The 14,657-nt window shown below is 38.6% G+C and overlaps 1 protein-coding gene across 6 annotated transcripts in view; it reads right to left on the reverse strand.

The window, feature by feature from the left end:
- Positions 1-14,657, reverse strand: part of rols (zinc-RING finger and ankyrin repeat domain-containing protein rolling pebbles) — a 717,828-nt gene that overhangs the window by 45,515 nt on the left and 657,656 nt on the right. For all 6 annotated transcript variants that reach the window (XM_083141143.1, XM_083141138.1, XM_083141149.1 and 3 more), the window contains one exon: positions 13,476-13,646. In XM_083141143.1, the coding sequence (XP_082997269.1) occupies positions 13,476-13,626 (151 nt within the window). In that variant the 5' untranslated portion in view covers positions 13,627-13,646. The remainder of the gene's footprint in view (positions 1-13,475; positions 13,647-14,657) is intronic.

A 14,657-nucleotide genomic window follows, 5' to 3' on the forward strand; every position in this document is an offset into this window, starting at 1 on the left:
TCAGAATTTACAGTCCTTCGATCTTCTAAAGCTATTGTTGCCAAATGTCGGGTATAACCGAAGAAACAAGCAATCATTTGCTTGGCAGCACTCCTTGAACGAACAACTTTTGTTGGTTTCGGCTCACTTTGAAACACCCAAACAGTGCATTGCTGTTTAGTATTAGGTTCGTATGAATAGATCCAAGTTTCGTCCCCTGTAACGATGTAGTACACCAAATTTGACTTGCCTCGGTTGAATTTTTTGAGCATTTCTTTACACTAATTTACACGAGCCTGTTTTTGAGCTTCAGTCAACTTGTGTGGGATCCAACAGCTTGAAAGTTTCCGTACGTTCAGATGACCATGCAAAATCGTATGCATTGCTATCATGTCAATGTTCAAGGATGCTTGAATCTTACGGTATGTCACATGCCGATCTCTCTCAATCATTTCATGCACAGCGACAACATTAGATAGTGGCAACAACAGACGTGGATGTAAGACCTTCACGAAATTCATCACTGAGAAAGGTGTGACCACCTGCTGGAATTCGGAAAACCAATTGTACACAGTCCTATTGGATGGTGTTTCATTCCCAAAAGCCAAATGAAGTAGCTCGATGCATGGTTTTGATGTTAAACTACATTTGAAATCATAAAAAATCATTGCCCGAAAGTGTTCACGAGAAATTTTCATTTCTCACACGAAACTACTACTTCAAACTGCTGTGAAAAATAAACAAATAGGCTTAAACAAACAATCAAAGATAATTTAAATCTAAAAAAGGTCTATTCTTCCGATTTTTATAATAGCGGAACACTAGCGCCACAGTTGGTGGCAGTTTGCACAAACTTTTCCAGCAGCCCTCGTATTAAAATTATTAAGTGTTTAGTGAAGCTGTGTTTGTATTATATTGTTTTTATCGAAACTATGTATTTAAAGTCATGCTTCATTTACTCTCATATGGATTTGATATTTGTACAATTTATGTAATTAATCTTAGTGTTTATCGACTATTGTGCGATGTATAATATGTTTGTATCTGAAAAAATTTAGCGATCTGTTGTGATTGTACTATATTGTGTTTGTATTTTGTTCTGTTACTTTGTATAACATACCTAATGCGATTTCTATCTTTTTCTTTGTACTTTTGTAATTCTATAATTTTTAAAATGTATATTTATTCTTTATTATAAATGTTTTTAATATGATCCTTTATAATTGGAACAATATGTTCTGTTAAGGATCTTTGCTAAATAAATAAATTATAACGATATTTTGTTTGTTACACAATGGAAACTTCAAAATTAATGTTTGATGTGGTTTGGTTCATCCCCGATCTCCAGCTGGGCACCATTCACATTCCAACACTCTTGCAATCTTAGTTTGAATCAGAGAATTGCATTCTGACGGTGCTCATCTGGAATGTTCCCAAGTAACCAAAAGTGCTTGGGACAACCGTCCTGAAAACGGTTAGCCAACCGTAAGAACATACCATTGGGGAATGGCAATTTTGGCCGTGATCCCAACGTTGAGCCAACGTGTGGTTTTACGTTGGGTCTACATGTAGTTTTACATTGGGCCAACGTACTGAAAACTAAAGCATAGATAGGTTTGTGTTCTGATATATATATATAATTTATTGTGAGGCCAAATATAAACTTTAGTACAAATTATTTGTGTAAAATAAAAAAAATACACAGCACTTCCTCATTCATATGGTATCATTGTTTTCAAGGTACCTTTAAGTGGTAGCACAAAAAACTTTCTAGAGTTTACTTAGTTATCCATCTTTCATGGAATTTAGTCTGCACATAACACTGTTTAACAATCTTGACAATAATACATGTAAGAATGTTCTGCTATAGCTAAACAGATAAACAATAAGCAATTCTCAACACACATTTCATCCATGGCGGCTGACAAAGAACTGGTGATTGACTACAAGTTAAGAATAGCTTCTACTTTCATTTTTTTAAAAATATTATATTTGCAGTATATACTGTGACTGACATATTCGAAAATAAACACTGTTACATCACTTATTTTACACTATAGAATTTACAGCATACTCTTGAAAGTTGAGAAAGTAGTTTTTAAAACTGATATTGACTCACTTTTCCATGGTTGGACAAACGTTGGCAGCAACCGTTGGCCCAACGTAAGACCAACTTCAATTTGCCAACCAATGTAAACCCAACTTTTTTCATGTAAAAACTGCAGTTGGCCCAACGGCTGTGGTTACTTGGGATGTGGCAAATCTGCTACGCTTCCCGTAGCCTTAAGCCTTTCATACAATCTCTGGATATATGTCTCCGCTGGAGGTGTTTTCCCAAACGTTGTTTGGAACCTTCTACGCACCAAAACACGAAGATTTTAACCCAGCAAGATCAAGCCATAACACGCGCTGAACTTTTCCATTCTTCGACGCCATCTTGGAATTATGTGATCTTCTTCTTCTTCTTCATGACCTCCTGATCGCGTGATCACCTGCACACATGTCATTCAGCAATGTCGGCAGAACAATGTTTTAATTTTCTTCAGAGTAAAAAAAGAAGAAAACAATATTTCGTTGTAATGAACCTAATTACTTTATAGTTATAGCTTTTTAGAATCCTGCAGAACTTTTAAAACGCACTGTACAAAGTCAAATTTATTAATGAAGGCACAATTCATGTCTAGTGTTCTTTTAATTACTCCAAGCTCTTTCTTTTAGAAAGCTGGTCAATTTGAGGCATGTGATCCTTCTTGCAGACTAACGAGGATCTGGAGTCTGGACTCACAGTCAGTATAATTCTCTCTCGGCCTTGTGTTGTGTTGTCCATCTTTTCAAAATTCATCCGCCATTAGCCAAAGGGACAGAAATGCGACGTTGAACAAACTAAAGCAGTCAATCAATCTCTCTCTTAGTAGGCTACCGACTACTGGCTTCGTATTCGAATGATGTAATTATGATAATCTTATAACTCAGCATGAAGCTTAAAAATAAAAATAAAAATTCATAAAATCTGCTATATGGGGTGATTCTGCATGGATGTGTGTTTTATCAGCATATTGTTCAAACATCTACAGAAAAGTTATATCTCGCAGTACAATTTAAAATGTACTATCAAACTTCAGCACCTAGAAAATTTACAAAATTATAATTTTTATGATTGAACTGCAACGAATGTCATTATTTACAACCCTACCGTCTCGGAAATTATTTTACCTACATCGTAGCTTTTAATCTTATTTGATACTTTTAAACTCACCAAACAGGAGTACAGTGAATCTATCCAGGTCGTTATTGCTGCTACCAGTGGCGCAACCACAGGGGGGCAAGGGGGAATTGCCCCCCAACCTTGGACTGAAATGAATTCTAGGGGGGAAACATTGACGGCCAAGTATACCTGCAGGGGCAATTACCGCCCACAACTTCAATTTTATGCAAATAAAAATACTTTTCGTAAAATTTTCTTGGTCGTAATTTGCTTGAGGGGACGTAGAAGTCGAGCTGTGACAGGGCGAAAGGAGCCTCAATGAGATTATTTAAAATTTTGGGGAGGAAAATGAGTTGATGCATGATGCGTCTGTTGTTGAGAGTTGTCAGGTTAAAATATCTGAGAAGGTTCTCACGGGATTCCATTTGAGGGTATATACCATCTAGTTTGTACTTTAAGTGTCTTAAGAATTTACTTTGAATTTGTTCTATTTTGTTTATATCTTGCTTGGTTTGAGGGTGCCACACTATGCTTGCGTATTCAATTTTCACTCTAACGTAAGCATTATAAAGCATCATTAAGCTTCCGACATTTTTGAACTCTTTGCATGTACGCATTATAAATCCCAGAAGTCTGTAAGCCTCGTTTGTTACAAAGTTAACGTGCGCGTGAAATGTAAGTTTAGAATCAAACAGAACTCCTAAGATCTTTGATTGTTTCTACCCGTTTTAATTTTTGTTTATTTATGAATCTCTTGCTTTATTCTTTAAATCTTTCATCTCGCCCATCCTTGAATACTGTTCCTCAATTTGGGCAATGGGTTTTGAATTTCGCTAAATCTGTATAAAGACCTAGTAGGCGCATGGCTTTTTTAGTGGTAGCTAAAATATGATAATTAAAAGTAAGTTTTTCATCCATGATAATACCTAGGTCCTTTTGGGTGGAGACGTTTTGGATTGGATTGTTTTCAATAGAATAAGTAGACAGCACTTTGTTCTTTTTTAGGGAATAAGTAAGGAGAGCATTTCTGAGGGTTTAGTTCTAAATTCCACTGACGACACCATTTAACAAGTTCTGTGAGAGCATTTTGAAGAATCATCATGTCATGATGCGATGAGATCTCCTTAAAGAGTTTGCAGTCATCCGCAAACAAAAGTACATTGATAGGGAGGGAGGACAGTTTTTCAGGGAGGTCATCCATGTACAGAAGGAATAGGAGCGGCCCTAAGACACTCCCCTGGGGAACTCCGACAAAACGGGAAGAAAGTTAGAAGAGGTACCTGAAAGAACAACACGTTGTTCACGCTAATGGAGGTAGTCCTGGAGTAAAGAGAGAAATTTGCCATGGATGTTAAATCTGGATGATAATTTATGAAGAAGAAATTTATGATTAATTTTGTCAAAGGCTTTCGAAATGTCCAAATATATAGTGTCAAGTTGGGAGTTATTATCAATAGCTCTGGCAGCATGCGAAAGTAAGACAGAAATATTTGTTAGGCAAGAGCTGCCTGGAAGAAAACCATGTTGTGCTGTGTTGATATATGGTGATGTAAACTGAAGTAACCTGTTTTTGATGATTTTTTCACAAATAATTGATAGTGGGGATAGAAGTGAGATTGGTCTATAGGATTTTACACATTTTTTATCTCCAGTTTTGTGAATGGGCACAATGTTGGCCCGTTTGAAGTTTTTCGGAAACACACCCTTAGAGAAACATTTGTTGAGTAAGGCAGACAGAGGAAGAGCCAAGGAGTCGGCAGTTTTACGTAGGAATATTGTGGGGATTTCATCTGGACCTAGGGACCGGTGGAGGGGCAATGAAGCGAGAAGGTATTTTACTTCCTCGGGGGATGTTTTGATTGAAGATAGTGTGTGTGAGGACAGACATAATTTAAGTGGGGGAGAGGGTCGGAAACTGAGGGAGGTGAGAAGTTCTGATGAACTTATTAATGTGAAACTGAACGTGTTGAAAAGATAATTCAAATCGTTTGTACGAACACAAATGCTTTAGTACCAACTTCTACCCCCTTTTTGATAATTCACGAGGGTAATAACGTCTTTGATGATACTACTACTACTACCGCTACTACTACTAATAATAATATTGGTACCGGGTTCGAATCCCGGCTTGGACATGGATGTTTGTTAGTGTCCATTCATCAATTTCATTATAACATCACTCATCCCCATCTTCGCAAATTAGTCAAAAGTGGCACAAGAAGCGAAGTAAAATAAAGCAAATCAACAACAACAATAACATCATTATTATTAAAATTATTATTATTATTGGTACGTTTATCCTGTACTTGCCCCCTTCCCCCCCACCACACACGCACAAATTCGTGGTTGCGCCTCTGGCTGCTACAACCATTTTTCATAGTCTTCTTCTTCTTCTTCTAAGAGTACCAAACCCAACTAGCCTAACCTAATCACCACAGATTATTTACTACCCCAAAAAGCTACCAGCCAATGACAATGCTTGAAACAGTTGTAGCAGCAATCACTACCATTTACTAATAAGGAGTGGTGCAATAAGTCCTTGCTCCTCGTCTTCGCTACATGGCAACAGCCTGTTGTTATCATGAGCACCACACAATTAAATCTTAAAATTCAGATAACCTACAATACACAGCTGATGGCAAGGCATCGTGCTGTACACCTGCACCTGGAAGAGATCAATTACTGTTCCTTTTGGTACGTTTAATGGTGCAGTTATACAGTGAAACAGTCACACAAAATCCCACGCTGCCTACAAACAGCCTTGAGATGTAGGAAATAAAACAAGTTTGCTGAAGAGAAGGGCAATGATAATGAAGACCTGAAGATAGGTGGCTTTTTAACAGGATGGCCATCCCTTGCGGCCATGCAAACGTTTATTCCCTTCTCACACTTCCACTGCTACGACTGGCTACCAGGTAATTCAGGCATTGCTAGGTGCCGTGTCTTCGGGCTGTGTTTACGAATTAGTTGGAAAACCTGCTTCTCTCATCTCCTTTTATGCTACTGCATGTGGATCGAGCGGCAAGGCCAACAGAACGCTGAGGATTATCTAGTTCTGGCGCTGGGTAGAATTAAGTGAACGAGATAAATTGCATTTGACAGCATCAAGTTATCATTTAAGCAGTCCTTGAGCATGCGAGCATTTTTTTGCCACAATTTTTTTCGTCCTCTTCCATGTAGGTCTCTTTGACGGCAGGCGTTGATTTTAACACTGCTACGCTCGATTTAAGTGACTTCCGTGTTAATTATCGCACTGCAGTTGAAATCACATGTTTGCTACTTGAGATAAACCCAGAATGCAGGGGTGTAGCAACATATCGCGAGGCCCTGGGCGAGATTAGAATGCGAGGTCCCCTTCCGTATTTAAATTTGAAATCTCCATGTGAATCGATACAAAATCTTCAGGGATACGTCAGCATATTATCACATTTAAATAATAATGAATTACTGAAGAAAATGATATTTAATAATTTTACTCACCCTAAAAATTTCTTTCTTTATTTTCCGGGAGCTGAAATATGAAGCTGTAGGAAGGAAGTAAGAACTGCTTATATTATCCATCGCCTTCTTGAGTTGCAAACAACACAAGCATTTAAATGCCTCGCACTTGCTTCGTACGTAGCAGTTGGAGGTGCTTTAGTGTTAACATATTAAAATCGAGAGTGCAAGGTCGAGAGAAATAAGTAAGGACAAGACAAATTGCTTTTTATTCGAGAAAATAATAAATGCGTAAAAATGTCGAGGCAAGTTATCGTGTGATTTTTTTCGTAAATGTTTTACATGAGAAATATGGCAATAATTTTTACTTTTCCGGGCCCCCTTGGGCTTAGAACCCGCCCGCTTGTATGTTACGCTCCTGATTTGACGTATTATAATGTTTAACTAGAATTTAGAGCCAGCTAAAAACATAATGTTTTAATTTTATTGCCTTTTTTCCCCTCACTTCTAATTCATACGTTTTTTGTACCAACCCCACGAGACGCGAGGCCCATTCAGGCGTGAGGGCCCGGGCTGTCGCGCACTTCGTCCACACCTTGCTACGCCACTGCTCCCCAGAACGTACAGAACCGTCAAACACCAATTTTATGTGGTACATATCATCTCTAAAATCCTTTCATCACCCGAATTGTTAAATTCGTATTCTCTATAGAGGTTTTATACGCTTCCTCCTGCGATTCATTTCAAATGACTGGATAGGTGAACTTGGATTTACTATTATAGATGCCTGCAGTGGCGTGCCTGGATGGAGAGGAAATGTTTGGGGTTTTTATTCCCTCAAAAACACTGGGTCGCAACCAAAAAACTGACACATCCATCTTTATAATCACAATTCTGCCCCCATGCGAAACTCCTGGAAATGCTGATAAAAGCACTCCACCCGAAATCTGGAATTATGTCTCTGACGGACGTTGGAGGATTTCCTTTCCCCATTTATGTGCGAAACCTTCCTTGGCCGTGGTGGAGAACTTAGCGAAACGCACTATTGAGTCATGTCCCAAGTTCGAAGCCTTGATTTAGCAGGTTTCCTTTTTTAAAGTCGCGACTAATCTACAGATGGAGAATAGCTGCGTGGAAAACAAAATACCTACAAATTGAACCGCCTTTGATAAAAGTAACTAAGGTCAAATTAAAATGCAGCGGTGGAGTAAGGTTAAGTCAATTGTGCACGCAATTGGCTCATCAAGACTGTATGTGTAATTTAAAGCTAGATTTGAACCACTGAAATCTATGTCGCCTGAAATCGAATCCTGGATCCGTTCATTACAAGCAAGATGATTTTAAATACTACGATGGGGAAGGTCTCTCTGCCTCTTGAGTTCAACGACAATTGTAAACATTCGGGGAACTTCATGCAATCGTCTTGAAAAATCAAGCTTCTCATCAAGTTCATTTGTTACGTGGGCCACAATGTTTGAGCATTCTCTAATTAAGTTACTTATCTCCTTCGCAATTCGCATGAAACCAGAACCTTAACAATTCGACATTGAGCTCTTCTTTTACTTAAAGCAGCACAAGAGTTTAAAGTGATGTAAAAACTTTTAGTTCAGCTAGTACCTATGTAACAATTTAATGGGGACTGCAGTCAAGTGATTAATAACAGTGGCATACACGCTTCATTTATTTTTAGCTTGTTGTCGGACGGCGCCTTTGCCAATTAGAATATTTTTCAGCTTCAGCGACGCCATCTTGTATAAGAAGTGCACATAGCCTGTCGAACAAGTACGAAATCGTATCAACCGCTCCGAAAAATGAATTGGGACAATTTACTTGTTAGGCCATTTCGCTTGGAACTAAACTGTGCTTTCATCAATCACGCTGTCGATCCATGCGACAATATCCGGTTGATCTGAACATAAAACATTGTCGAACAAGAGAATTGATTGTCGTACAGCACAGGATGTTGGACCAACAGGTTACTTGTTGAATTGGGTTTATTGTGGAAATGAGAAAAAGTGACGTGACTTTCTGCGGCGTCTAAGCATAATGAATGGCACGAAACTACACAGTTGCATAACGCATTCGAGTTCAAGTAGAAGAAATAGTAATAAGCAGCTGTTGCGTCCTTGGAAGAGAAAACTAAATGGACAGAAAGAACTGATTAGTCAACAGTGCTTCTTGCCCGTGGAACTTGAACTAGTTTTGCCCCATTCTACCATAAAAAGTGTTCCGAATTTAGATTAAGAGAGCGCCGATGGTTTCTTTTTCACTTACTTAACTTCCCCTATTGTATTGAGTACTTCTCTGTTACACAACGGGCAGGTTTCTTGATTCATTAACTACAATGGGAAAAAATGGGGGCGGGTTTCGAGAACAAGTTCGCAACATGCTAAATTGTTCATTCTTAACTAGACGAGCACCATGAAAGACTCGTGAATGGATTCTATGTAATTATGACCGGTACCAAGTGCTGCCAAACGTTAACTCGTTCAAATTCTACCAGGTGAAGCATTTTGAAATTATTGTAACTTGAGTTCGTACAACAAGGAAGGCGCACTAGAATTAGTTCAAGAACAAAAAAACACGCTTTGGATTCCAGGGAAGCACGTTCATCTCTATTCAGCCCCGCGGATCAATTACATTATATGCAATTCCAAGTTTTGGTTACAGTAGATTTAAAAAATGTAATCTTGAAACAGACTTGACCTCTTTTTTTTCTTTCTGAAATACAAAGCCAGACGAAGTGATTCAGTGTATCTAACTTCTACGAAAATGTTGGTTTAAAAGTTTAATTTTATGGAAGTTACCGTGGTCGAAAAATTGGTAATTTATCCCTCAACAAACTCATTTGCTGCAGTTAAGAGTGATTAAAGATCGACAATTGACCATTTTAGCTCTCATCTCCCCCCTCATAAACAACTCATTCAATTTTACGATTTTTATTGCCAAACTGTAGTCCAAGTGAAGCCATTAAATCAGTGTGGTTGAGCTTCATTCTTTAAGTGCCAGAAAGTGTCTATACAGTTTTAATGTAAAAATGTGAAAAAGGTGAAAATACATATAGTTTCTGAAGGCATTTCCTATAGTTCATATCAACATATATCCGTGTTCTTTCTATAAATGCTTCTGGAATCTAAACTGTATTGAAAATATTCAGAATACACATAAAACAACTTACTTGGAAGGAAGGGAAGAAAACACTTCAAAGATCGAACAAGAAGCACAGGCTACAGGAAGAAAAATGCTGTTTCCTAATTCATTAACCTGTATGTCGAACTAGAGACAAAAAGAAAAGAAAAATGGCTTGACTTGGAAAGAACAGAACCTTCCACTTCCTTGGGCTGTGCAGTCTCCATGTTTAACATTTACGTAACTCGCTAACATAACTGAGCAAGTATGCAAAATACAGGTGGATTAGATTGTGAAAAATGAGACGAAAGTGATAGAATACGCCCACACGTGACTTACAAGTAGCTACTTTAAAGAAGAACAACGTTCCGTCACCGCTATTTTGAGATAAGCAGCCCTGAACAACTTGCACCAGTAGTTGAGGCAATTCATGTTATTGTACTTGTAGCGTAGACAGTCGGCACATTCCTTTCAAACCACGTAATTGTATGCATACATACATAGTGTGTACCAGATAAAACTGCAGCGTGGGTTAAGAAATGACAAAACAGAACGCAACTTCAAACATCTCATCATGAAAGCGTCTGATTGTTTACTTTGAATGGTCATCAAAATAAAATCGGATACGGAACGTTGTTACTATCCGAAGAATGCGGATATTTTGTTGTTCCATTTTATGGTAGCACAAGATAGTGTGTTTCAATGAAAGGATGGTGAACGAAACGGTACTTTTGGAGACTTTTAGCAGCCTAGGTCGTCTGCAGATTTTCTTTCAGAAAATTAGCTCCGGGGGGCATTCCAGAGAACTGGGAGGCATTTTGCATCTCATCTGTGAAATACGAGGGGGTATCGTAAAGTTTTGACAATCACCCTGTTCTAAACGAGCTAGAATTATTGTTTTATATTGAGGGACTTAGGACTTCTCTACATAGTAACCATCCATAGCCACACATTTCTCCCATCGTTTCTTGACCTTCCGAAGGCCCTCGTTGTAGAACTCCCTGGATTGTGACGAAAACCATTGCTCAACCCCCATAATGGCGTCATCTGTGGTGTCAAATCGCCGACCTCGCAACGGTTTTTCATTTCGGGAAATAAGAAAAAGTCACTTGGTGCGAGATCGGGAGAATATAGTGGATGCGGCAAGATTTCATAGCCACATTGCCTTTCCTTCTCGATCGCAACTTGCGAAGAGTGAGAGGGTGCATTATCGGCCAGGAGACGAACGCCTTTCGTGAGCATGCCGCGCCGTTTTTCTTTCAGAGCGCCTCGCAACTTGTCCAGAAGTGTGCAGTAGTAGTCGCCAGTGATGGTCTGACCCTCTGATAGAATATAGATTGTTTAATGTAAATGTTACCATTTACAGTGTGCAATACTTGTGAATTACGTATAAACCTCTTGCCTAAATGTATGTAGATAGTGTGTATATATCTCATGCGTTACGTATGTTGTATGTTATATGTATTGTACGTGAATGAATGAATATGTGTTTGTATATTTCCATGTAATTTATATTGTATTAATCAAACACAGTGTACGCCTTCTGTAATTGGAGGTTCAATCCTCTGTAGAAGTGCAAAGCATAAATAAATAAATACTTTTTTTGCAAATCACTGTTGATGTTTTCACACTGATTTGCATATCCTGCAAATGCAATTTGGTTTAAGTAATTAGAAGGATGACTTTGGCCAGACTCAAATCCTTCTTTTGCAAAGTGTTGCTGGGGATAGAAAGTGCACTGAGGATTTCATTGCAGGTAAAAATTAAAATTTTAATATATATTATATCCAGCAAGATGCCTCCTGCCAGTGATGCAAGATCCGCCCCTTCATTGTGGATATGCTCACAAACAATTGAAACTGACTTTAAACTTCTGGAGAGAGCGTTGACTATTCTGTAGTGCGACAACCATCCGACTTCAATACATTCTGGAATCTTGATAACTGGATCATTGATCATTGCCTGAATATCGTGCAAAATATTTTCCTTTTTTGGCGACTTGCTAAACAGAAAAATCTTTTTACCTTTTGGTTTTTATTCCTGCAGGAAGCCACTGCAAGAGACAAAATGGGCGCTCTACAGTGCATATACAGAATCTCTTTGTGAGCCTTTTTGGAAAGCTTCGTTCTCACACCTCCAACATTCCCAACCATATTTGAGGCACCATCAAAGCCGAAAGCAACAATATCATCGTATGTTAAATCAAGAGCAGCAAGCTCTTCGTCAATAGTATTTGCAATAGTTTTCTAACAATCGCATAAATATTTTTTTTTTAACTCAACACTGCCGGTCCCCGTGGCGGAGTGGTTAGCACATTGCGCTACGACGCCAGGGGTCCTGGGTTCGAATCCTGGCCTGGGCATGAATGTTTGAGAGTGTCCATTCACCAATTTCATCATGTCATCGCTCATCCCCATCTTCGCATATTAGTCAAATGTGGCACAAAAAGCGAAGTAAAATAAATCAAATCAAATTAACTCAACACTTTTCAGTCAGTCCACCTTTAACTCAACAATCGATTTTCTTATCCTTTACAAATATACTGTTGTGTATCAATTACAAAGAAAATACCGCGTCGGCTTTCATGACGAGTCGGCGCTTTTGGTGTGGAAAGCACTACTGCACATTCGAGATGGGAGAGATGAGATGAGATAAGGCTATTGCAGTCACCAGTTTTATTCTGCTTCTTCTGTAAGATTGGACAAGTGTGGGCGTTGTTATTTACAGAGGGAAATATAAAGCCAAAAATATTCGCCACACAAAGTAATGCAGTCTGATGCTAGGGAAACAACAGTAGCAGAAAAGTTTTATACTTTGGTTTTGTTGTACAATTTTGTCCGGGGGGCGATAGATTCCCTCCGGGGGTGCTAACACTGGTCGTCTGCCTTGCGAAGGAGCAGTTCAAATTTGGGGGGGGGGGAGTAAGAAAAAAATGCTTATTACTACAGAATTATGGTTCAGTTAATCAATATTATAGTTGTCATATAATAAACAGAAATTCCTGCTCTTGACAACGAACGTCATGTAATGAGGAATTTTCTTACTTTTTGGCAAGAAACGTCCTGTAACAGAGGGAAATTTCCGCTTTGAACAACAAACGTTCTGTAATAATGGAAACCATGTGCCACAGATGAATATGCAACTAATGCCTTTAAATCAACTTGTCGAAGAAAAACAAGATTAATTATTCAAATACCCACAACACTAATCCCAAATCAAAATAAATGTTATAATTAATAGCGAGTAGTTCAATGCAAAGAACAACCCGCAGAATACCATATCCATCAAGCTTTAATAACACCCCCTCTAAAATTACAAAACACCCTGTAATAAGGGAAAATGTCTGTTTCTTGACAAACGTCCTGTAACGTGGTGCTTTTTGGCAACAGGCGTCATGTAATAAGGGGAAATTTCTGGTTTTGGCAACAAACGTCCTGTAATAATGGGGAATTTCTGCGATTTGACAATGTACGTCCTGTAATAAGGGAAAATCTCTGCTTCTTGACAACAAATGTACTGTAACGTGGTGATATTCCTGCTTTTGGGCAACAAACGTCCTGTAATAAGGGGAAATTCCTGCTTTTTTGCAACAAACGTCCTGTAACAAGGAGAAATTCCTGCTTTTTGGCAACAAACGTCCTGTAATAAGGGGGAATTCCCACTTCTTTTTACAACAAACGTCCCGTATATGCAAAGTTTAAGAAACCTACAGTCGCCTACTTACCATCGACGGCACACAGCGGGCACGCCTCGTTCTTGAACATGCAGGAGTAGCAGCGCTCATGGCCGCAGCTGTCAATGAGCTTCCTCTTTTTTCCTTTGTCGAAAGGCATGTTGCAACTTGGACAGATTCCGTCGAAGTCATAATCTACCATCTTATGGATAGCCGCAAGATCTGAAACAAGAAAAACAAATAACACTGGTATCACTTCTATCGCTGTATATATTACTGCCATATTTATAGACTTGAATGTAAAGAAACAAACGCGTTAGATGATAATTCGGTAATCTAATTTGTTCTATATCAAATTCACTTCCAATTGTTTTCCGGTACTTTAGTATTATACGGACTACCTCATTTTAGACAGTCTGTTTTCTGGGAAAGCAAAATAAACACTTACGGACATAGTAGGAACACTATATTAGAAAGTTTACAAGATATAAATCATACAATTCTAGGTTAGGTTAGACAGGCACTCATTCAGCATTCTGAAAATGTAAGTTGTTTTGTATATATTGGTACTACTTCTCTTCTTGTGTATTCTAGAGCAAGCCTAGAATTATATTGCAATCACAGTCATGGAAAAACGGAGGCGGGGGGGGGGGGGTGATGGTGCAGCATTCCTTAAAAAAGAAAAACGTTTGATCATATCACCCCTTATAAAAAACTTGTCATTGTGTAAAATATCTCCACCAGAAAAAGTAAAAGGACTCCCAGTTAAAACAATAAATCTAGTCCACGTGTGAATATTCCCCTCATTTAAGAGCCCCTCCCCAATAGCCCAAAGGGGGCGATCAGAAATACAATGGGATTAATTATGGAAATCAACCTCCTTCCTACTCCAAATATATTCCACATTCCAAGAAATAATTGTATTTTGTTTTTTCCCCACCTTGGTTTTTAGAAACCTGATATCATCGAAGCAGTGGGAAATTCCACATCCGAATATCTTATGTGGACTTTCTATATTAGTCAGTTTGACTCCGATATAGTGTCATGGGCACTTCTTGAGTGCAACAATTGGATTGACTTTCAATTAGATCAGTACAACCCAGAAGTGTCCATGACTGTACAAAGGCGGCTGAAAATGGCAATGAGAGTCGACGTGCTGATCATATACTTACATTGAAGTGTGGTAATTTGAGTCATTTTCCACCCATTTGAGTGAGTTGATGAGGTAGATAA

Source organism: Lepisma saccharinum, chromosome 1 (assembly GCF_977018435.1).
Source record: "Lepisma saccharinum chromosome 1, izLepSacc3.1, whole genome shotgun sequence".
Lineage (NCBI taxonomy): Eukaryota > Metazoa > Arthropoda > Insecta > Zygentoma > Lepismatidae > Lepisma > Lepisma saccharinum.